This window comes from Ochotona curzoniae, unplaced genomic scaffold (assembly GCF_017591425.1).
Source record: "Ochotona curzoniae isolate NIBS_2020 unplaced genomic scaffold, NIBS_Ocur_1.0 contig_4105, whole genome shotgun sequence".
In the NCBI taxonomy this organism is placed as follows: domain Eukaryota; kingdom Metazoa; phylum Chordata; class Mammalia; order Lagomorpha; family Ochotonidae; genus Ochotona; species Ochotona curzoniae.
Genome location: NW_024466129.1, coordinates 7,211,001 through 7,236,982, shown reverse-complemented (window position 1 = coordinate 7,236,982; position 25,982 = coordinate 7,211,001). Strand labels below are relative to the sequence as shown.

General features: G+C 41.1%; 1 protein-coding gene across 3 annotated transcripts in view; it reads right to left on the bottom strand.

The window, feature by feature from the left end:
* Positions 1-25,982, bottom strand: part of XPR1 (xenotropic and polytropic retrovirus receptor 1) — a 186,397-nt gene that overhangs the window by 85,898 nt on the left and 74,517 nt on the right. For all 3 annotated transcript variants that reach the window (XM_040984348.1, XM_040984350.1, XM_040984349.1), the window contains exon 3: positions 77-178. In XM_040984348.1, coding sequence (XP_040840282.1) covers positions 77-178 — 102 coding nt within the window. The remainder of the gene's footprint in view (positions 1-76; positions 179-25,982) is intronic.

Sequence of the window (25,982 nt, the reverse complement as noted above, 5' to 3'; positions counted from 1 at the left end):
ACAGGGCTCCCTCGGGAAGCAAGGATCAAGAGTTTAAACACGAGCGTGGAGGAGATGGGCTGCAGTGACTGCTTACCTGAGTAAAAGGTGTTGATTTTGGCAAGTTCCTTTTCACAGGTTTGGAAAAACTTTTCTTCAAACTTGGCAAAATACCTCTTTACTGTGTCCTCATCTGTAACTGAAACACAAGGAAAACAATATTTCAGTTTTTTGTCCCAGAGCCTATTTAAAAATTAAGAGACTAGATTAGTTCCTCAGGTGGCAGCTGCGGCCTGGCCATTAGCACACGCAGGGTCAGCGAGCTGAAGTGCACAGTTTCCCTCCCCACGTGCGTTTCCTTCCAGCGAGCGGCACCCTGGGAGGCAGGAGGCTGCAGCCCTGGCAAGCACTCATAAGCACTAAAGTCCGTAAGGTTTTAACTTCAAAATGACAGCTATACTTGCAGTTTTTTAAAAAAATGTAAGTCATTAGAGAAAAAAGTAATCAAAGCCCTCACCACGGAACCAGAACCTGACCTTTCTTTAATGGAATGGGAGCCTAAATCATGTTGCCAGAGAAATTGTGGTAAGATTCAAAACAGAAAACACTACAGTGGCAAGTACAGTGGTAATCACGGAAGAGCCCAGAGGCGGGGCTGAGCCGAGAAGGAACCAGTGAGCGAGGAGCAGACCGAGATGTGGGCTCAGTGCGCCAGGGCACAGTCAAGCTGGGAGTCCTGGCAATTCTGCTACTGATTCAGCTTTCTGCCAATGCAGCTGGGAAGCCAGTGGAATGTATCTGAGGAATAGATTTTGTGTATTAAAACATGCACATTTCATTATGAACAAGCCTCCCACAAATCCAACATTTCCTCGGGTTAGAGATCGCCTTATCCGACACACCAGCAGTACTGCCTAGTTTTCTAGCTCACAAATCAGAAGAGGACAGAACAAGGACAGCAGTTAATAGAAAGAGAAGAAAGCCATAAATAACAACCAGCAAGCAGGGCTGTGCAAGAGCAACTAAATGAAGGACAAAGGTCTTGCTTTTTCACATTACAAAAGACATAAAAATTACTGCAAGTAAAAGTTCATAACTGGTACAATTAGACAACCACCGAACAATGAGAACAGTTTATATTTATACTGTATTTGGATGCCACCTGTGATACTGGCATCCCATGTAGGTACTGGTTAGTGCCACAGTGGCTCCACTTGCAATCCAGTTTCCTGAAAATGACCCGGGAAAGCAGCATAGATAGATATGTGCCCTGTGACGTAAATGGAAGACCTGGAGGAAGTTGCTTGCTCTGGGCTTCAGCCTAGCCCAGGCCCAGCCAAGGTGGCCATCTGGGGAGTGAACCAGCGGCTGACAGATCTCTGTCTCTCCCTTTCTCTATATAACTTTCAAATAGATCCTAAAGAGAAAGAATGAATTCACATGCAAAACACATTTTGGAAAAATCTTAGATTGATACTAAAATAAGACGACTACTTACTTCCATAAGAAAACAAGGAGTAAATTAGAGCAATCCATGGGGAAAGCAATACAAGCATCCAACAAACGAAAGGATGCTCAAAATTCCAGATGTCATTTAAATGCAACCTTTAAAACTGAAAGGATGGCTTCAACCATTAGAGTGGAAGCAATTTCAAAATTGTAGCACCATTTGGCAAAGGTGAGGGTGAGTGAACACTTCAGTTATCTGTGGATGGCAATGTAAATCTGCAAACCTTTGAAAAAGACAATTTGGCAGAAGCTATCAAAATTTCAGTCATTTCAATCCTCCATGCAGGAAATATACTTTAAAGGAACTTCTGCATAATGAATGCGTTTGCAGCAAGTTCATACACTATTGTTTCTAACAGTGATAAACAAACTGACGTCCAACAAAAGGGGGTAGTTAGCCAGTAAAGAATGATCACATCATTTAATAGTATGCAGTCATTAAAAAAAAACAAGACAAATATCCTGGAATATATTAAGATTCTCAAAGACATAGTGTTGAGTAAAAAACATTAAGTACCAGAATATGTATAGCATGATTCCATTTATGAAAGAATATGTACATAAATTAATACTCATATGTGCATCCACGAAAAGAAGACTGGAAGGATGCACACATCCAACTACTACTTATGATATCTGAGAGAGAGAGAGAGAGAGAGAGAGAGAGAGAGAGAGAGAGAGAGAGAGATGTAGGCAGGAGAGAAGTTCTCACACTTTCCCACCAAAACTGATTTCACTGCTTGATTCCATTTCAGTGACAAGGTATTCACAAAGGATAAATGAATCATACTGAATGAATGAGAAGTATCAGCTGGGAGCAAAGGAACAAGTTACATGCAACACTTCACACTGCACACAGCTAACATCACCCAGCACGGCCACTGGAGAAGTGACTGTAGAAGAATCTAGCAGTACTGCACATCATTTCATCTCATTCTACAATCTCAAAGCTGGGAGAATACTGATTTTTAGAAATCAACATCAATCATGAGATGCCTCCTTCACTTGCTGAATAATGCTACAAACTAGTAACTATAAATTGGCGAATCACAGAATCTTAGTGATCAGAAGCCTAGTAACTAAAATTGCATGTTGCATATAAATGAGATTATAGTGCAGGGAGCCAAGATGATGTGACTTGCCCCCCAGCCCCCTCTAATAGCAAATAAGCTTTATGAAAAAACACTGTCTTAATTATTATAAAATTGCCCACAGGTGCCCTGACAGGGAGGGCCTTTTAACACCCATGCTCTACATGTGCCCCCCGCCCCCGCAGAAGAACTGCACTGTGTTTCCCATAAACTCATTTTCTGAACTTTTAACTCCCCAAATGGCTGCATTTAAGGAGAAAGCCTTTAAGATGATAATAAAGGTTGAATGGGGCCATAAGTCCAACAGACCTTCAACCAACAGAATCAGTGTCCTTAATGAAAAAGAGATGCCAAAGACATTTCCCTTCTTCCATCACACAAAAGCACGCAATAGAAAGTCCTAGATCTTTAACTCCACTGCAAATACCATCACGGACGTGAGCTTCCAGAAACGTGAGAACATAAATTTCTGATGTTGAAGCCACCTACTCAGAGGGATTGGTACAAAAACCTCATTCTTAAGACAACAGGGTCAACACGTCCTGAATTTAGTAATTAGTCATAAAAGACTAAGTCTAGTTCCAACACAGCCTAAGTACAAATCCTGGACATACCAGGGACCTGCTCTGTGCATATGAAGTAAAACCACTGCATGTGATGCCAGCTGCTCCACTTCTGATCTGGCACCCCACTGACTCACCTGGGGAAGCAGCGGTCGGTGGCCCAAGTGCTTGCTTGGGCCCCCACCCCGACTAGGATACCTGGAAGAAGTGCCTGGCTCCTGGCTTGGGTCTGGCCCAGCCCTGCCCACTTGGGGACTGAACCAGTAGATGAAGGCCTGTACCCCTGCCGGTCTCTCTAATTCTGCTTTTCATATAAATAAAATAAATCTTTTTTAAATATAGGAATATCAACAATTGTAGGATTAATACTAAAAGGAAAACAAAAGAGTGAAGGAAATACTGCAATTGGTAAAGAATGCTCAGAGAATGCTGCCAGTCGTCCCCTTCCTCTGAATTAAGCAAATTTGTCAATTACACCAAAATGAAGTGAGCAAAAAGATTCATCACATTTGCTGTCCCCCATGTTTGCGGATGACATTTTGTCTCATTCCCCACCACCAATAATGACAAAGTTAGCAGACATGATTCTTGGGAGTATCAATGCAAGTAAAAGACTTCCATAGCAAAGCAATCGCCACCAAGGGATTTTTACAGCAATGTTTTTATGCTATATTAACCTCTCATACAATCTCTAGGTTCCATGGATAATAACCAATCTTTCAAAAGTCAATTCTTTCAAACCACAATTAAATCAACCTACTATCTGATATGCCCCATTCATATTTCTATTACTATTCTCGGTTTTTATAATCTCCGCGTCAGAATATTAAGGGGCAGAGAATGTATCTTTTTCATCTTTATAGATGCCACTCCACCCCGACATAATGCCTGGCATACCATCTGTGCTCCACTCAATCATCTTTGTAAATACTGAAATAATGTGAAAATCAGGATGCCTTCTTAAGATAAAAAGCTAACTGGGCAGTCATATGACATGCACTTGCTACGGAAAGCAGGAGCAGTCTAAGCAGAACAGCGTGTGCCTAGATGCTGTACAAAGAAAGGAAGTGTGCACGGAGAAACTCGAGCGAAGCCTGTGTGACTAGGGTTCAGAGGGCACAGGGCACAATGGCAGCAGGCGAGGTCCAGACACTCTTCTCGTGGAGGTCAGTGGGCCACAGTGACAACCAGGATCGGGTCTGCCTCCTCCACAGGAGGGTGTGAGGAGACCAATCAGACTCAGTACAGTGCACGCCTCCTGGGAGACCATGGGAGTCTGCATTAGGGCAAACGCACCGGAAACAGGACAAGCAGGGAAGCTGCAAATCCATCCCAGGGGTAAAATCAGTTTTAAGACAGATCAGATATGGTTCTGTTGGCAACCACGTGGGCCAGCTTCACTCTAGCACAGCAGTTTCTCTGAAAATTTGAGGTATTTCAATAAACAAAGTCTTCTCCCGATTCCACAAGACTAATTTCTGCAAAATGATTCTGAATCTAATCAGTGGTTCTAAACTATGTTGAGGTTTTATTTATATGAGGACTAAACAAATATGCTTTTTAAATATTCTTTTCAAAACAAAAATATAATCATTCAAATGAATGACATGTAATTGATACGAAACCAACATGAGAGCACTAGCTGATATAGTCACAACTAGTTATTATGGAATTGAAAATTTACCTAAGTCAACTGTGCAAAAAACAATCTACTGAAGTATCAACAAATAATTCAAAGACTAATTCAACAATAAAAGCATCGGGGCTACACTCTCTGGAAGAATTTTGAATAATCATCATACATATCTGTAAATTATGATAAATGATTTTGAACATATTCCGGTAGTTGCAAGCAATGTAATTTTTATATCAGTGTTAACTAAAAGGTGGCTGCTTTAAATATGTAATGTAATAGAAACATTACGACGATTTGCTTAGTATCACCACATAATATCAAACACATGTAGGACCTCTTATTTAACTGTTTAAAATTAAGAATCATTTTCTTCATGAATGTGTACTTCCATTCTGGTTACATTACAGAATATGTCTCATTTTTATATTTAAAAATAATTCATTCATTGGGCCCAGTGCTGTAGCCTAAAGGCTAAATCCTCTGCTTGCATCCACCAGGATCCCATATGGGTGACAGTTTGTATCCTGGTTGCTCCACTTCCCATCCAGCTGTGTGCTTACGGCCTGGCAATGCAATGGAAGGTGGCCCAAAGCCTTGGGACCCTGCTCTCACATGCAAGAGTTAGAAGAGGCTCCTGGCTCCTCTCCTGGCTTCAAATCAGCTCAGCACAAGATGTTGTGGCCATTTGTGGAGTGAACCAGCAGATGGAAGATCTTTCTGTCTCTCTTCCTCTCTGTAAATCTGACTTTCCAATGAAAAGTAATAAAAAATAATCATCCATTGGTCATTTTATCATACCTCCTAGACATTAAGGGTGTATATAACTTAAAATTCAAATATAAAATGTTTCCTAACCCAAAAGCTTTTGATCTTAAAACTTGTCTTGAATATAATTATCATTATAATCATTAGAATGCACACACACACACATATATACACTAGAATACATTTATGTATTATAAAATATATTAATACTAAGAATAAAACCGCTACTGGAAATTTGGAAAAGATTCTCATACTTAAATGGATACACTTTCTCCCAAGTAGCTCGTACATCCAGGGATAAATGCTACATTATTGCTAGCATAATAAATATTACATGATGTTCCCATGAGAAACATTACACTGCTTGCTAGAATATTACAAATATTGTGAAATTACATCCTTATTTTTCATCTTATAGACATAAGTGCTACAAGAATGTGCTCAGACAGCCCAAGCGATCAGAATGGAAATTTCCTGTAGCAACACTGATTATGTGGTCTCTTTCTACACCTCTGCCAAAACACCTGACAGTGATCTAGTCCTGAAAATTAATCATTTCAGCCTGTATCAACTTCACATGTTTTATACCAACATGCACTTGAGCTGCAAGAAAGCAAGCCTTCAGCTGATCCAGCAGCGGAGGCAGAAGCAGAATACAGGGAGCGCTGTGCTCCCCTGAGCCAACATCACCAACGCTAGTGCAGGAATTTTCAAGAGCAGAACTGGGTGATTCTTTAGTTAATGCATTATTTTGTATCTAAAAGAATCTTCAGAAGATCTGCTACAGAACAAAGGTCTTTGTGTGCAAAATTGAATCTTTGAAGTCCCAACCCCCAATATGATGTGACATGGAGGTGGGGCATTGGAAGATAATCAGGTTTTGCTAAGGTCACAGGCCCTGAAGAGTAACGCGCCCCCTCCGCATGCCTAAATCCAGGAAATGCCATGGGTGAGCAAAAGCAGAAAGAAGGGGCTCACCAAAACCTAGCCATGCTAGTGCCTCGTCTCTCCAGAACCAGAGAAAACAAATGCCTGTTGTTTCGGGCACCTAATGCATGGCAATCAGTTATAGTGGTCTTAGTTAAGACACCATTTCTATCTGTTCTTGTTTTTTAAAGTTCTATTTGTATCTTTCAAAGAGTTACTCTTTAAATACATCACAGTAAACGAGCAAGGGGATTTGGCAGAGATCAACAGGTGAGAGAAAACAAAATATAGGACACCAAGCACTAAAGGAAAAGTCATGCCAAGGATGACTGCAGAAATATACTGAAAAATGAAATAATAATGCTATTACAATTAAGCAGTATTTACATATATAGATACTAATAAACTCAAAGCCAAAATACATACGTAAAATGAAAATTACTTAGTTTAAAAACAAACAGATGGGGCCTCGCACAATGGCTCAATGACTAAATCTTCAACTTGCAAGCGCCAGGAGTGTGCCAGCAGAAAAAGATGGAAGATCTTTCTGTCTCTCCTTCTCTGCATAAAGCCGCTCTGTCTTTACAATAAAAATAAATCTTTTTTTAAAAAAAGAAACAACAACAACAACAACAAAACCCTAACAGATATTTTTTGCTCTAGCCAATTTGAGACATTTTTTCTTAAAGCAATTCCCATTGGGCCATACTACCTAGTGAACAGCAAAGGTGAACCGCTTTTCCCATCCCAGCTGACGCGTCTACTGAGTTCCTTCAATCCTATGCATTGCCATTCATCCATCAGTAAATTCAGTTTTTAGCTAAATCATTTGCCTTCAATTGTTTGCAGTGAAAGAATCCAACTGATAATTACCTCTATACCTAAGACGGAACAAATCATACATCTGTGGAAATAAACTGATTTTTAGCTACATTTAGGTTCCTGTTACCAAGTGAAACTAGGTGAGAGTGTAGGGGAGTCAAGATTAACTTCTAAATTGAAGGACCTCCAGTACACAATTAAGAGCTTAAAGGCAGAGGGGTAAACACATCACTGTGACTACAATTCTCTGCAGGTGGCTTTACGATTACACTGTTCGCATCATTCACCTCTCTATGCCAAGATCCCCCGACTCTCTCTATTCCTCAATCTCGGAGTCCTGAGGTCAGCCTCTGTAAATCCCAGGAGATCATCATTGCTCCTTAATCTTAAGATTACCCTTAAGAATCCAGAGCTCCAGTCAAGACTAGAAAGCAGTTAATCCTGTGTTTGCTTTGTCAACCTTCTGACTGATCCGTTCTGCATAGAGGAGCACGCTTTCCCTTCTGTGTTCAGCACCTCCCCTCCACGATGCCCAGGATTAACTATAAAGCAAGTTACTACTTCATCACCCCTTTCAAAAGAAAACTGGACCTTTGACTCAATGTCTCAAAAGCATCAAATTAAGAAACGCAGCAGGAAATATGAACCATAAATATGGTTTTGAGGAAGAGTGGGAATTCTCCTCTTCAAAGGGATGAAAACTATGTAAAAAGACTTCCCAAGACACAAAAGAATCAAAAATCAGACACCCCAAAACTAGCATTCTTAATCTAAGGTGTCAAGATGGAATGAAGAAATCCCTTCTGAAACTCTACATAAAATGTTTGACTTTGGAGACAGTAAAAATTCTTAGAGTGGCTTACTTGGTAAGTTAGAACCCACTGTTTCAGAATGCTAAAATCTCTACACAAGAGAAGCGGATATACACAATAATTCTTCCCTGTTCCAGAACGCCTGGAACAAATTAGTCCAAGCAAAGTGCAGTTGATTAAACTCACTGAATGTCAGCCAGTTTTTCTGGGCTTACTGAAACATTTGGGCATAGACTTTTTATCCACACAAGGGAAACTGAGTTCTTTCATTTGGGAAAGGTTCGCAGAATCACTCTGAATAGCTGCTGAGAGCCTTGGGACACCGAGAGATGGTTCCGCCATGGAAAGAAAGGAACTGAGAGGTCAGAACAGATTCAGTGAAACAGAAAGTCTACAGTTAAAGCAGCACAGTTAATATGATCCTCAAACTCACTAGCCCTACATTAAAAAATTTTCAGTTAACTTTCATCAATTCTGACATTTTATTTTTGGCACATAGAGTGGAGGAACTTAATCTTCTATGAATGAAGCAGATCCTCCTAGAAAGCTAAACAAATCACGATACATAATACCGTGTTTGCACAACTCTCAACCTAAACCACCTTTTCAATTCTGCCACCCCCAAGATAACTGGATTCAGCTCCTGGCTCCCAGCTTCTGCCTGGCCTACTCTCAACTGTTATAGGCAGTTATGGAGTGAACTTGGAGCTGGAACCTGTTCGTGTGGCTCTCTTTGCCACTCAGATACTAAAAATTAAAATAATAAATAGGTACAGTGTGTTATTACACTAAAAAAAATTAATATATTCACTCTTTAAATTGTATCAGTATAGGCCACAGGTTCAAGTCCTACATGCTCTGCTTCAGATCCAGATCCCTGCCCATGTGCCACAGAAGGCAGCAGAAATGGCTCAAGTGGTGGGGCCACTATCCACAACAGAGACCGACATACAGGTCCAGGTTTCTGACTTTAGCCTGGTCCAACCCCGGCTCTCACAGCCATTTGGGAAGTGAACCAGTGGATGGAAGAGCTCTCTTTCCCTCTCTTTATTACTCTGCCATATAAATAAGAAAGTAAGAAAATAAACAAATAAATAAGCAAATGACCTTAAAAATTACATTAGTATGTAACCCTTATTTGTTTATTGCTATTATTACTCGCTTCGATGCTTACGATGTCCACCTTCGTTCAACAGAAATCCCTTCAAGTTTGCTTCTGTGGTCAATGTGACATGTTCCCACAATATTCTAGCACAAAGTATTCCAAGGTCATTGTGTATGATGACACTTTTAGCCTTGGAATCAGCCTCGTCCCCACACAGTTCTGATGGGTTTAAGTGAAGAGAGATTGTCAGTTCGCCAAGGTGTCCTGTGAGTGTATGTTCCTAAAAATCTATTATGCAAAGGCATTCAAAAAAAACCACAGGGTTTAGGGGAACATGGGATTGAAGCATAAACTCACAATCTTCAGTAGGGCACATTAAAAGACAGGAATCTAGGAAAAAAGTCATCAAATTTCATACATGTTAAAATTATACACGTTAAAAGTAAGAAATACATAAATACCGTCTATGGCCACACCACCCTGATAACACCCAATCTCATCTGATTTCGGAAGCTAAGCAAGTCGGGCCTGGTTAGTACTTGGATGGGAGAAATACATAAATACCACAATAAGCATTGTGGCACTTTACCTGGAGAAAATCATGAGAGTTCCTGTGGAAACGGGTTTCGAAATGACTGCAGTGTATAAACTATGGTGAAGCAATGAAGAGGGTTCACTATGGAAATAAAGGACTGCAAACACCAGATGTGATGGGGTGTGGCCCACACACAAGCAGAAAACTGAGACAGATGTGGATGCCCGACGGGTGTGCATGAAGCATTCGGTACATTCTTACACAGCCTAACTCACCTGTGCTCTGGTCCATCTGGAATTTGTCAAAGAAAAAAAGCATCAATAAACCCAAAATTCATATTGTGTATCACTGTTGCCATATTTGTTGGGACTCACTTGTTTCCAAAACAAGTATTACAGCAGAATTTATTATATTTACAAACCAAAATCTGTATACCCAGTTTATTCATTATTATTGGAGCACAGAATTTTTTTTCAGAAATCTGTTCTAAAGAAACTGAACAACAAATTCTCCAAGCACTGGGAATCAAATACATACAGACAAATATAAATTACAAAATTTCCAATCGTTAGAACACCGAAGAAACAATGAAATCATTTTCACTTTCTTCATTACAAGTCTATGTTTAAAACTGTTATGTCTCAGAGTTTAGCACATCATAATTATGGTGTAAAGAGAGTCCAAGTGTCAGATTTATCAGTTTCTCCTATCAATGTACAAATAAAGCTTTGTATAATAATGTCTTGGTCATCAAAGGAGCACATTTACGATGACAGTCCCATAGAACTGTAATGCAAGTGAGTAATTCCTATGATCTATATGTCACAGCCATGTGTGTGATATTAGTGTAAACAAAATTAGTCCAAGTTGTATGAAAGTACAGAACAGGGCCTACACAGAGGCTTTACTAGGGCTAAGCTGCCACCTGTAGTGTTGGCATTCCACATGGGTGCCAGCTCAAATGCTGGCTGTTCCTCCATTTCTGCTACTGAGTCGGAGAAAGCAGCAAAGGTCGGCCCATCTGCTTGGATCCCTGGATCCACATGGGAGACCCAGAAAAAGCTTCTGGCTCCTGACTTCCAGCTTGGCACAGCCCCAGCCATTATGGCACTATGGGTAGTGAACCAGCATAAGGAAGATCTGTCTATCTCTCCCTCTCTCTAACTCTGCCTTTCAAATAAAATAAATCTTAAAAGAGTTTATACTGCATAATGACCAACTATGTTGCTGCTTGATGTATTCACTACACTACACATATTATCATTATTTTAGAGTGTACTCCTACATGTCAAAGAAAATGTTGTTAAGCAGTATACCATGTCACACTAGCAGCCTCCTATAACTCGTATGCATTTCGTCCTTTGACACCAGGCCACATCAATGAACACCACCTAGGTTTGTGAGAAGACTCCCTCTGTTGATCGCATAACAATAAAATCACCTAATGACACATTCTCCAAACCTGTTGTTAACAGATGCCTAAGTGCACTTCAAGTTCAGGCACAGACAATATTATTTACTAAATGTACTTTAAAAGTGTTTGAAGTTGGGCCCGGTGTGGTGGCGCAAGTGGTTAAAGGTCCTCGCCTTGCACGCCCGGGATCCCATATGGGCGCCAGTTCTAATCCCGGCAGCCCCGCTTCCCATCCAGCTCCCTGCTTGTGGCCTGGGAAAGCAGTCGAGGACGGCCCAAAGCTTTGGGACCCTGCACCCGCGTGGGAGACCCGGAAGAGGCTCCTGGCTTCAGACCAGCATAGCATCGGCCCGTTGCACTCACTTGGGGAGTGAACCATCGGACGGAAGATCTTCCTCTCTGTCTCTCCTCTCTGTATATCTGCCTTTCCAATGAAAAAATAATAAAAATAAATCTTAAAAAAAAAAAATAACAAAAAAAAAGTGTTTGAAGTAAAAAGTATGAACAATACTTAATTTAAAAATTTGAGGGAGCAAGCCTAATCTTGTCCTCCCAACTGAATTAACAGATATTGCCTGTTTTGTTTGGAATACATGTCAGTTCATGGAATTAATTATTTAGCTAATATTTTCTTTTTTATACAATCTGGTGTTAATTAGAAATCAGTTTTTCTTAACTTTTAACAAGTTAAATGTCTGGAGACAGCCATAATGTAATAACTAAATCTGTTTAAATCCATTTACAAAGAAATTCTTTGATGAGACAGTTTTCAAATAACTTGGACTATTAAATACAGAACAGACACATTCTGTCTAACAATATGTATTTCTGAACTGTGTTTCTCCACTTCAAAAGGCAGTATTCAATGGAACCACAACAAAAGCATATGAAGGATGAACTTCTCCAGGCATTGTGGACATTTGGGGAATAAATCATGGGGTGGGAGTTCACTCTGCCAACATATAAAAAAATACTTTCTCTAAAAAAATCAACTACCGGGACCAGTGTCATGGTGCAGTAGTCTATGCCCCTGCCTATGGTGCCAGTGTCCCATCTGGGCGCACATTCGTGTCCCAACTGCACCACTTCCATTCCAGCTCCCTATTTACGGTCTAGGAAAGCAGTACAGGGTCTGCATGGGAGCGCCTGGTTTTGGATAAGCTTAGCTCCAATAGCTGTAGCCATTTGGGGAGTGAGTCAGCAGACAGCAGCTCTCATTTCTCTCTCCTTCCCTCCCCTCATTCTTCTCTCCCTACCATTCCTCCTTTCAAATGTGTCTTTCACAAATAAAAATAAATCAATTTTAATTTAAAAAAAAATACCACTGGAGCCATGGCACAGCAGGCTAACCTTCTGTCTACAGTCCTGGCATCCCATACGGGTGCCAGTTTGCATCCCAGCTACTCCATTTTATATCCAGTTCCCTGCTCAAGTTCTTGGGCTGTACCCCCAAGGGAGACCTGAAGTTTTTATTGTTGTTGCTTAAAGATCTATTTAATTTTTTTACTGGAAACTCAGATTTACAGAGAAAAGGAGAGACAGAAAGATCTTCTATCCACTTATTCACTCTGCGCATGAACACAATAGCCAGAGCTGAACCCATCCGAAGCCAGGAGCTTCCTTCAGGTGTCCCATGTGGGTCAGTGTCCCAAGGTTCTGGACCATTCTCTACTGCTTTCCCAGGCCACAAGCAGGGAGCCGGCAGGGAAATGGAGCAGCCAGGACATGAATTGGCACCAATATGGGATCCCAGCACATGCAAGGTGAGGATTTTAGCCACTAGGCCCTAGAACTTGTGTTTTTAGAAACCACCACCAAATACTTGAAATGTGGCAATTAGTTCAAACTCAGATGCATTCTACATATAAAAAGCACATCAGATTTTAAAGGCAATATGAAAATATAAGCTGCATTAATAATTTGCATGTTAATTATAAATTAAAATAGCCAGTTTGGATATGTTAAATAAAATATATTGATAAGCTGGTTTCACCTATGGTTCACATTAAGTTTTTATGGGTTAGTGAGAATCAATACTAATAAGTCTACATAACTCTAAACTGGGCATAGGCAGAAGAGTGAGAAGCATATCATAACCACTTTAATCATCTGAATAACCTGATGTATTAATATAACATAACTTTTATTCTTCAGATGTTTCTGGCTATTCATGGTTTTTTGTGTTTCCATGTGAACCTTCGTATCATTTTTTCCAGTTCTACGAAGAATGTTTCAGATATTTTGATTGGGATTGCGTTGAATGTATATATTGCTTTTGGTAGTATGGACATTTTAATGATATTGATTTTACCTATCCAGGAGCATGGTATGTGTGTGTTTCCATCTTTTGAGGTCTTCTTCAATTTCTTTTTAAAGTTTTTGGTAGTTTTCTTCAAAGGGGTCTCCTACATTTTTGGTAAGGTTTATTCCTAGATATTTCATTTTCTTCCGTTATTTTCAATGGCACCCTGCTGGTTAGATCTTTTTCAATCTTTGGATTGTTTGCATACACTATGGCTGTTGATTATTGTTCTTTTATTTTGTACCCTGCCACTCTACTAAACTCTCATATAAGTTCTAGCAGTCTCTGTATTGAGTCTCTTGGTGCTTCTATGTAAAGGATCATGTCATCTGCGAATAGTGAAAGCTTGACTTCTTCATTTCCCATTTGAATTCCTTTAATTTCTTTTTTTTGTCTCATGGCCTCTGCGAGTATCTCTAGAATTATGTTGAATAACAGTGGTGATAGCGTACATCCTTGTCTTGTTCCAGATCTCAGTGGAAAGGGTTCCGGTTTTTCTCCATTCAGTATGATGCTGGCATTGGGTTTTTCATATATTGCTTTGATTATGTTGTGGATTGTTCCTTCTATGCCTACTTTGGTTAGGGTTTTTAGCATGAAGTGGTGTTGGATTTTGTCGAAAGCTTTTTCTGTGTCTATTGATACTATTATATGATTTTTGTTCTTCAGTTTTTGGATGTGGTGTATTGCGTTTATGGATTTACAAATGTTGAATCACAATTCTGGACCTCTGGACATACTATAGGGTGGTGGTTATCAAAACAGCCTGGTACAAGCACAAAGATAGAGAGGAGGATCAATGGAGCAGAACAGAAGCAACAGAAGGGAACCCACGCAGATACAGCCAAATAATCTTTGACCCAAAAAAAAGGCGACAATCCAGGCAAATGGGAAGGTCTTTTCAATAAATGCTGTTGGAACAACTGGTTAATAGCCTTCAAAACAAGAAGACAGACCCACATCTCTCACAATACACTGAGATCAAATCTAAATGGATAAAAGACCTAAACCTACATTCAGAAACTTTCAATCTTTTGGAAGAAAATGTAGGAAACACTCTGCAAGATTTAGGTGTAGGTTCTGACTTCCTTAAAAAAAAAAAAAAACACCAAAAGCAATAGCAATCAAGACTATAATAAACAAATGGGATTACATCAAACTAAGAAGCTTCTGTATAGCAAAGGAAACAATCAACAAAATAAAAAAGCAACCCACAGAATAGGAGAAGATCTTTGTATACTACATAGGTGACAGACGGCTAATCTCAAGAATATACAAAGATCTCCAGAACAACCAAAACAAACAAACCACTCAAGAAATGGGCATGGGAAATGGGCAAACATTTCACAAAGGAACAAACCCAAATGGCAAACAACCATATAAAAAAACACTCAAGTTCCCTGGCAATAAGAGAAATCCAAATAGACCCACATCTATCACCATACACTAAGATCCAATCTACATGGATAAAAGACCTAAATCTACATCCAGAAACCTTCAAACTCTTACAAGAAAATGTAGGAAATACACTGCAAGACCTAGGAGTAGGTTCCGACTTTCTAAGAAGGACACCAAAAGCAATAGCAGTTGAGAACAGAATAAACAAATGGGACCTCATCAAACTAAGAAGCTTCTGTACAGCAAGGGAAACAATCAACAAAGTAAAAAAGCAACCCACAGAGTGGGAGAAGATCTTTGCACACGATATAGGCGATAGGGGGCTAATTTCCAGGATATACAAAGAACTTCAAAACAACCAAAAAACCAAAACAAACAAGCCACTCAAGAAATGGGCAAGGGAAATGGGCAAACATTTCACAAAGGAACAAGTCCAAATGGCAAACAAACATATGAAAAAATGTTCCAGCTCCCTAGCAATAAGGGAAATCCAAATTAAAACATCGATGAGGTACCACCTAACACCAGTAAGATTGGCCCACATAAACAAGAACACCAACGACGCTTGCTGGCGAGGATGCGGGGAAAAGGGAACCCTACTCCACTGCTGGTGGAGCTGCAAATTGGTACAGCCTTTATGGAAATCAGTCTGGAGAACACTCAAACAACTCGGAATCTGCATGCCATATGACCCAGCAATAGCACTCCTAGGAATATATCCAAAACACCTGTTTTACGACAAACCAACATGCATCCCTATGTTCATTGCAGCACAATCAGTAATTGCAAAAACATGGAAGCAACCGAAATGCCCATCAGCAGAAGATTGGATAAGAAAGCTTTGGTTCATCTACTCCATGGAATACTACTCAGCTATTAAAAAAAACAAATTGCAGTTCTTTGTGGCTAAATGGGCACAACTGGAAACTATAATGCTAAGGGAAATGAGTGAATCCCAAAAGATTAGATACCACATGTTTGCCTTGATTTAACCTGTAATTTTTTGTTTGGTTGTTTGTTATTTTTTGAACCTGTCTTTGATACTGTCTCAACCCAGTTGTTTCGAAGAATGGAACTCGCATTATTCTTAACATATTGTTTACCCATTACTATGTCAATTAATTCCATAATGTTGTATATTGATACTGAGGCCTTGTTGGGGCTTTTGACTGACCGGATCTTTACTCTGTTAGACCTATCTTCAGACCATAGAAGGTCTCCCCAAGAGGCCACTGAACTTATCTGGACAATAAGACGCTGAACTTTATGCTAGGCATGTGTTTTCAAGCAATGAATCTCAACTGAACTTGAACTATGGTTATGCAACAAGGTGGAGGAATCCACCATGGGGGGAGGGGTATGGGGAGGGGTGGGGGGAGTCCCCAGCGCCTATAAAACTGTACTACATAATACAGTGTAAGCAACAATAAAAAAAAAAAAAAAAAAAAAAGACATCAATGAGGTAGCACCTAATGCTATGGCTCACGTATAAAAAACCACCAACAACACTTGCTGGCTAGAATGTGAGGAAAAAGGAACCCTACCCTACTGCTGGTGGGACTGCAGGCTGGGACAGCCTCTATGGAAATCAGTATGGAGAACATTCAAACAACTGAAAATCTGCATACCATATAATCCAGCAATAACACTTCTAGGAATATATCCAAAACACCTGTTACACCAGAAACCAACATGCACCCCTATGTTCATAGTAGCACAATCAATAATTGCAAAAACTTGGAAGCAACCAAAATGCCCATCAACAGAAGACTGGATAAGAAAGCTATGGTTATCTACTCCATAGCATACTACTTAGCTATTAAAAAAAAAAATGCAGTTCTTTGTGGCCAAATGGGCCCAACTGGAAACCCACATGTTTGCCTTAATTTAAGATGAAATGTCAATCCAAAAGACAGTACCTGTAAATTGTAATATTATTTCAACCTCAAACAGCCTGTATCACATGCAATAAGATATTGTGATGAAATCAATGCTTCAACAATCAATGGGAGTCAGACTGCTAGGATCTACACCAAAAAATTATAAAACCTACTGCCACATTTTAAACCTCCACTCCCTGTTATGAAGAATTTCCTTTTCTCACTATAATTATACTAACATATGTCAGTGTTACATGGTATCTCCCTAAAATTTTTCTTTTTAAGACTGACTTTGAATACATATGAAATGTAAATACTTCTATTAATGGATCAGGGACGTAAGCCTCACCCCTTTTGGCTCCTCAGCCATTATAGCTCCCAGCCTGTAAGCAGACCCACTGCCTTCAGGGACTCTTGCCCCTCCATTTCATAAAACTAGCCCAAGCGCCTGCCCTCTGTGCCCCCAGGCTCCCCAACCCCCACATTCCTTCCCAACTACCTGGCATGCAAAGAGGAAGCCTCACTAACTTTGAAAAACCCAGGAAAAGTTAGCTCAGCTGCGCCCTTCCTCAGGACCCTTACCTGGCTGGCTATATAAGCTTAGCTCAGCAACTACATTCTTGCCTCTGCCAGGAGCTTGCTCACTGTGCAAGGGCAGCTGGCTACTGCCGTCAATTTCTCTTCAATAAATCTGTTTTTGCCATGAGTTCATACCATGTCTACATACCATGTTTACATTTGCTTTACAGAAAGACTGGTTATAATGTAACCTCTTCAGTCATCCATACTCCAGCGCCACCATTTTGCTTTTCTTTATCATATTAGAAACTAAGACAAGCATTTTAAAATGTACTTATTCACTTACTACTTCATTTTTTTTTAGATTATTTATTCTCATTTGAAAGGCAGATTTACAGAGAGAAGAACAGAAAGATCTTCCAGCTGCTGGTTTACTATAACAGCTGGGGTTGAGCTAATCCAAAGCCAGGAGTCAGAAGCCTCTTCCAAGGGTAAAGCCCCAAGGCAGTGGGTCATCTTCAACTACTTTCCCAAGACACAAGCAGGGAGGTGAATGGGAAGTAGAACAGCTGATACATGAACTGGTACCCATATAGGATGCCAGTGCTTGGTGGTGGAGAATTAGGCTGATGAGCCATGATACCAACCCCTACTGCCTTATTTAAATATAACAAAAAAAAATCTGCTACAGGTTAACATGAAAAATCTTAACTCCCCCATTAAAAAACCCAAATCATATTTTCCCTCTCCCCAAAATAGTGAGAAAAAGAACACTGTTTCACATTTTCTCAATTTTCTAGTATTTGGCTCAAAAGAAAGCTGGATTCTCATGTCTGATCTTGTTAGTCTCTGGAAATCTCCTCTTTATATGAGAACAGATGGGGAAAGGGAAATAAATTCTTAATACTATTGTATGAATTATTTTGAATTCCTGTATCCCCTAAAAGGGGGTCTTAGAAACCCCAAAGGGGAAAGAGTGGTGGGGAGACACTGGACATTTTGAGAACTGCTGGTTTGTTCACCAAACATTTGATTTGTACTGTGAAGTTCTGAAGCAGATCCTACAGGATCAGGACCTTTACACACGAGAGTCGCAAGGCTCACGGGCTCACGCACAGGTGTCTGGCAACTCAGTGGCAGAACTGGATCTCAAGTCTTTCTTCCCACATCAGGAGATACTCTGGGATATCCCCTCTCAAATTAAAGAGATGCCAGTGAAAACTGAGATTAATTTATAACAGAAATGCCAGATGAAACACAATATCAAAATAAACCCAACATGTCCTTGATGGTGTATTCTTACTCAATAAAAACAATTAAGTAGTTACTATGTCTAGTCTTCTGCAAAGAGAATGCAAAAGCATGTTTCTCCTGCAAGTTCATAACGTAGCTGGGGAATCAAGAGCACACAATGAATGACAAGCAGCAATTCCGTACAGCACAGAAAAAGGTTCCAAGTAGCACAGGAGTAACAGAAAGGACACCTTTTTCAGGTCAAGGTGACAGAGCGTTAGTGTTTACCCATCACCTGACCATTCCACATTCTTAACCCACAAAAAGATTATCACTCTGCATTCCCTGTCCCTGTACTCTCCCAACGTCTTTCATCAGGCTGCCTAAGAGCATTAAAAAAAAATCGCAATAACTTACTGCACCTGTAATAATAATGCTTGCACTAGATTTCCGGACTGCACCTACTACAGTTCTTACACAATACGTCTGGAATATGGTTTATTAGTATTGTAAAGATATTTGGCAGGAATCCCCAGATGCCTCATTCCAGGGCTTCCAGTTTATAACGTATAAGCTAAGTCACCTTTAAGGGATCTTCCCCCAGCACCACTTGCAGACTTGGTTAGGGTTTTTATCAGTGAATAAAGTCAACATCTGAAATATACTCATTTCTAGCTTCATCAAAAGGTACATTTGAGTCTGCTAAGATGCAGGTTTTATCAACAACAGTCTGTGGAATTAAAACCAACCAACCAACCAACCCATCCACAGTGCCTCCTGGAATCTGAGATGTATGCTCTACACTACTCCTGAATATTTCTGTTAACAAAGATGTGTACAACTCACACTTGGTTTCTGAGAAGTTGATCTTACCTGGGGAAACAGTACCAAAGACAGTGTCTCTGAACACAACGAACATTTCATTGACCAAACCAACAGCATCCTGCCGTTTATTACTGCTCGCCAAGCTAAGCACTACTCCTGTAGCTGCTGCTGTATTTCACCTGGTCTCAGAATGCGGAAATAAAATCGTATGTATTTAAGATCCCCCAAATAGGTTGGTGATTTAACTATCAATTTCTTACTCAAGATTTTGCCAGTCTTGGCCTCTCACAACCATAAAACTTTAGCAAGTCTTAGGCATTTTTGCTATACCACTTCCTTAAGATGTCATAATTTTTATTTTTCAATTGCATTAGTGCAAAGATCATTTCAGGCTCGACTCATTAACAGATATTCAGCACTACAGATTCATATTTTCCTGACCTGAAGGAAAACAAATTCAAACTGGAAACCTATTTCGATATATCATGGGCCCCAGGCTCTGTGCTAACTGTGACTAATGGATGGCTCTGTGTCCAGGCACTGCTCAAATGTCAGCAACTCTAGATATTCTTTGATCTCTTCTCAAAGATACCTACAAACAGAATGTCATCTTCTTACTCTCACGGCACTTGGTTATCTTTTCTCTTTACAGTATCTCATTGAATTAGACACTCAAGAATCTTCTCTCCCTAGAAACCCCACAGCTTGCTCATTTTTCTACAGCCTCATCCATCTACACAATTTGGCACATGATACTGTAACTAGGCATTAGCATTCAAGAAAGACCCTCTCTCTCTCCATATCTGGCTTCAGCAAAGAATATAACACGAATTATGAAACAAAGAGTGCTAATGAGCACTAACAGTTATATTCAACGCCCAGATACAGAGGGTTTCCACCATGTTATGCAAGATCATGAAATACTCAAATTCTCAAGAGACAAGCTAACTTCATTCTGGTAATGAAGTATCGGAAAGATCCTACAATGAGCTAATTCAGTATAACTAATAGCATAATGAAAAATAAAAATTAGGATGATTTTGGATGACCAGAGCTTAACAGATATCGAAAAAAGAGTAGAAGCTCCAGAAGAAATTAAAGATTTGTAAAGGAAGAAGAAACAGACATAATTAGTGTAAAAATAGTATTAAGTCTCAAAAGCTGGTACGCATGTAAATTTCAAGAGTAGTTAAAGCTGAAATGTTTTGTTAGATGCTAACCGTTGCTTCTGACTGTGAAACTCTAGACTATGGGAAATTTCAATAACATATGAATGTTCGAAGTTTCTGCAGGGTCAGACTCCTCACAACACCATCTATTAGAAAGCCACACCCGGGAGAGTGGAGATCAGAAGATGTTGATGAATTTGTATGCTCTTTATGATGCAAAAACAATCTGTAAAATTTTTCAGTGACAAAACTATGTGGGTTATCAGTAACCCTAAAACTCTGAAAATATCTAACATACAGGACATCTGCTATGTCAAAATATAAATTTTTTTAAAAAATGTTCCTTACTCACCTGCCCAATTATTTTTGTCTTTTTAACTATTAAAAGTGATGATAAATCAAAATGAATTTATATCATAAGTCTTGGGGAACATTCAGTAATTCTCCTGATGGTGTAAACACACCACCTGTCCAAACCATCCTAGTCTATAAATAATCACAGCTTTTCTCAGCCCCAAAATGGAAAGATCATTTCAGGAGGAAAGCAAGGCGAGAGAGGCAACTGTGGAACTCTATTTCAGGACAATGTTCAGACTGGCAAGCATTTAACTTTCTTAGGCAAGATTTTTCAAAACAGTCCATTTTCAGGTGAATAACTATACATTATCAGCTAAAAATAACTCAGGTAAAATTACATTTGTGTTCCACCTGGTTACTCTGTATCAGATCATTTTATACTATAGGTCAATATGAAATGCACAGCCTCATTTCTTAACTTGTCCTTACATAGATTCTAAATAAAATATGATGTGATATACAAATTAAACTAACATTTCAACTGCTTCTTGTTTAATCTTCTTCTTTACATTTTACTGTGCAACTATTTGTTGCAAAGAATGAAATATAAATCTAATTAATGCTTCTTAGAAAGACACATTCTACAAATATTTGGAGAAGGACTTTAAAACCATGTCCCACACAAACGGGCAAAATGACAGTTCAAACTAGGGCAAGCAAAATTTCTTTCCCACTTTCACGATCCAAAGTAATGTTCCAAACTATTTAGGAACTTCCTGAGTCTATGCTTGGTCTGTCAAACCCAACACTCTTCTAGACTCGGTGACTTTATGTCAACAATGGTATCAAGAAGGAAAATGGGTATATGAATCAAGACCCTGAAAATGTTTTAAAGATTTATTATTTATTTGAAATGCCAAGTTTTACAAAGACAGGGAGGGAAGACAAGAGAGATCTTCCACACATGGGTTAACTCTTCAAATGGCTACAACAGCCAGAGCTGGACCAGGCTAAAGTCAGGAGCCAGAGCTTCTTCCAGGTCTCCCATGTGAGTGGCAGGGAGATGAATCAAAAACAAAGCAGCTGCCACTCCAGTCAGCACCCTTAGGGAATGCAGGCATCAAAGGCAGTAGCTCTATTCACTGCGCCACAACACTGGCCCCAAGACCCTGAAATTTCACAACCTGGATTCCTCCAGAGTCAGGGCAGAATGGAAGCCTCTCCTTCCAAACATAAACGCCATGTAACCCGCTTCCTGCCCTAATTCTATCCTCTGGTCAATTTTTTAACTTTAAGATTTATTTATCTATTTAATCCAGTTACATGATAGGCAGAGGGAAAGAGAATCTTCCAGCCACTGCCTCACTGTCCAAAGAGCTGCAACAGCTGAGACTGAACCAGGCGGAAGCCAGGAGCCCAGAACTCCACCTGAGTCTCCTACATGGGTGGCAGTGGTCCGAGAACTTGCACCTTCCATTCCTTTCCCAAGCACATTTAGCAGGGAGTTGGAGGGAAAGCAGAGTGGTTAAGGTCGGAAATACCGGATGCTGGCATCCCAAGTAGCTGCTTAATTCGCTGCACCACAACATCAAGCCCGTATCTTTTAAATGTCTAATACTGATGGTATAACTGATTAAGACAATCTATACAACCTTGATTCATGAATTGAATGACATATATAGAATTTGACTTACTGGCCAGACCAGTATTTCACCAAATGTTTGAAAACATTTGAAGTCCACAGTTTTCAAATTCAAGCATGTATCAGAATCCACTGAAGATGTTTTAACACAGACCCCATCACTAGAGGTTTTTAAACAGCAGGCCTGAGGCGACGTTAAAAATTTTATATTTCTGGAGTTTGAACTTGGCGGTTCAGGTGACAGCAGTATTCCGCAGTGGTGGCAGAGTGCTGGAGGAGAGTACCTGAGCCAGGTCAGACCCAATGCCTGGAACTCAACCCATGGGCACCGTCGCCATGTGGAGAGTCCTGGCTATTGGGAGGCCAGAGAGAGAGAGATTTCTCCCTCCACGGTGAGCACCCAATGAGGGCACCCCGGGATGGGATTAGGCCTCTGGCCCCACTCTGCAGCCACCACCTTGTGCCAGCAGGAAACTAGGGAGTAGGAGTTCGATCTTGGTGGCTTAGGTGACAGCAGTCCTTCACAGCGGTGGCAGCATGCTTATTGAGAGTACCCAAGCCAGGTCGGACCCAATGCCTGGGACTCAGCCCATGGGCACCATCACCAAGCGGTTTGCCAGTCCTAGGCTTTGGGTGGCCAAGTACGCCCATAGGGCGCCAAGCTCTGCCTGCTGGCTGCCCGGCAGTGAGCTCTAGGGTTTTTATGTTTTGTAACTGCTGCCTGGGGACATCATGATAAGCCCAATGTGAGTGTAGGTGAGGGATGAACACTGTCTGACTTCCAGCAACAGGGTCACGGAACTTGCTGGCAAGTGTGGGGACTGAGACCTGATGGCTTAGAGGGGAGAGTCCATAAAATCTATTTGGGACAGAATGATTCACCAGCCCACAGGGGAGTCCTGAGATCAGCTGTTAGCATAGAACATCACTGACTGCCACATGCCAGTCCACACCAAAGCTATGGCTGGGGGCCTGTCTGGCAGGGCGAGGTACCAGTACTTGACTGGGTGGTGGAATAGTGGACTGGTCACACTTGGCAGGGTCAAGACACTAACCAGCAAGTGAGAGAACTAGGTCCGGGGATAGATTCTGTGGGAGATGTGTGGGCCAAACCCTATGGAAATGCAAGTCCCACTGGTTAGTTCAAGAGTTGGGGTGATGATGGGCTGAGCCAGGTATGACCATGGAACCAGCCATCACTCACAGGTAAAGCAACCGACAACAGTCTGGCCAGGTCAAGGCAGCAGCACCCGAAGGTGCATCCTAAAACGGATGTGGGGTTGGGGTGCAACTGGAAGGGGGCAGTACGGGCAGCCCTGAGCAAACCTTAGTTCACAAGGAAGAACAATAATCAGGCTGGAGCACAGGTCATGCTGAGCCAGGCTCTTACACCAACTGGTCTGCATGAGCCAGGGACACTAGGCCACAGCCTTGAAGGCAAAGGCTGAGACAGGAGAGGAGCTATGTCAAGCTGGGTCAGAGCAACCACTGGCACACGCATAATCTAGGGCTGGGAACAGGTCTCGTTGGGGAGCTATGAGAGTACATCCTTGCTGAGTTGGGGTTCTCACTGGTAAGTGTGGGGGCTGGAGTGGGGGCTGCGTTCTGGTCTGAATATGGCTGCAGTCTCCCTTGGAACAAGTATGAACTGGGCCTGGGCGCACTGAGCCAGGCTAGACTCCAGCACCATCTGGTGCTCTTGAGAACTAGGGTATTTGCAGGATAGACTGGGCTACGTCTCTGCCCCTACTGAGCCATGTGTAAGCTGTGTCTGGGTATGGATGACCATTGGCTCGGCTGAAACATCCAACAGTACGAACTGGAATGGATGAAGGCCTGTAAGAAAAGGCCAGAGTTCTGGCTAAAACACGAGGTGAACTAAGTAGGGCTGGCTCATGGACCCACCAGTATGCCCAAGATATGGCATTGGGAGAGGCTTGGATGGAGGAGCTTGGGAAACTCCTCTGACAAGACATAGTCTCTAAAGGTAAGCACAAGAACCAGAATAAGGAGCAGCAGCCCAGACCAGGCCAGGGAAAGGTACCCACTGGCATACATTTGGCATAGGTTGGGGCAGACCAGGCTGAACCAGTTCACATCACCCACTGGCAAATCCGAGCACTAGAACAGAGTGTGGGTCAGGCCAGTACAAATTACGGCTAGGACTGGGTGCCTGCTAGGTTGGGCTAAGCTGTAACCCCCACCAGCAGCAGCTGGAGCCGGGCCAAGCTACAGCACCCACTGGCAAAGTTCAGGCGAGGCAAGCCATGCCAAATTGGGCCTCAGCACCCAAACAGCACACCTGAGGACCAGGGGAGGAGGGGGCAAAGCCACCTTCATGCACCAGAATCTCATATGGGTATCCTCGCTGCTCCACCTCAGATCCAGCTCTCTGCTTGTGGCCTGGGAAAGCAGGAGGGGACAGCCCACGTCCTTGGATCCCCACAGACACTTGAGAAACCCAGAAGAGGTTCTTGGCTTCTGGCTTTGGGATCAGCTCAGTTCCAGCCATTGGGGCCTTTGGGGAGGAAACCAGCAAATGGAAAATCTTTCCCTCTCTTTCCTCCTCTCTGTAAATCTGCCTTTGAAACAAAATTAAAAGTCTTAAAAAAATACATGATGTCAAAATACATCATTCTACCAACTATCAAATCAAACTCTTTTATCCACTAATAGAACCATATTACCACACTTCTTCAACTTTATGATTCAGTTTCTTGCAAAATCCCAACGTTCCTCCTCATGCTGCTATCTGCTATAGGCTTTTGTCCTCAGATACAAAGATCTGTCTTCTCCTTCCTCAGTTAGTCCCACTTTAAAATGACTGAACCAAACACACATTCATTTTCCCTGAATACTTTAAATTCACATTAATTATTTTTGGCAATTATTTTTCATTTTATATGCTGAGTTAAGTTGCCCCTTTCCAGGGGTCATTCATTGTTTACTTTCTTGACACAAAACTGGGAAGGCTTCTGATTCGTTTTGTTGGTTTAATTTAAATAAAATTACATTCAAGACAAGAAGACACCTAATAAATGCTTAAGAAATATTGTAACTGACAAACAAGTTTACTAAACCATCAATGTGGAAAAGAAGACATTATTTGTGTCTCACTTTCTGCCTAAATCCACAAGTGAACTACAGTTTGTAGTTACTCTACAATTAGGTTTGGTCACACAGTAGTTCCAGCCAACCTAAGAGCCTGGACAACTAAAATCCCCCACACAACGTCCTTCCCTCTTTCTCTACTGGGATCAAAGGCCGAAGATGGTAGAAACACATCAAGAGAGGAGCCACCTCCTAAACCCTTGAATCATTCTTTGCCAAGGAAATTGCCCAGGAGAATGTTCTGATCAGCACCATGTGCCAATAAAAATTAAGCCTATAGCTACATTAACCAAATTTCAGGCACTTTTCATTCAGAGAAAACTATTTTTACCACATCAACTTTCTGCTCAGCCAGGACAAGCATTCTTTAGTTTAAAACATGTGTGTTTTTTCCCTCATCTGCTGACTTTTAATTACACCTTTCAGTTCTGTTGGCTTCCAGGCCCTA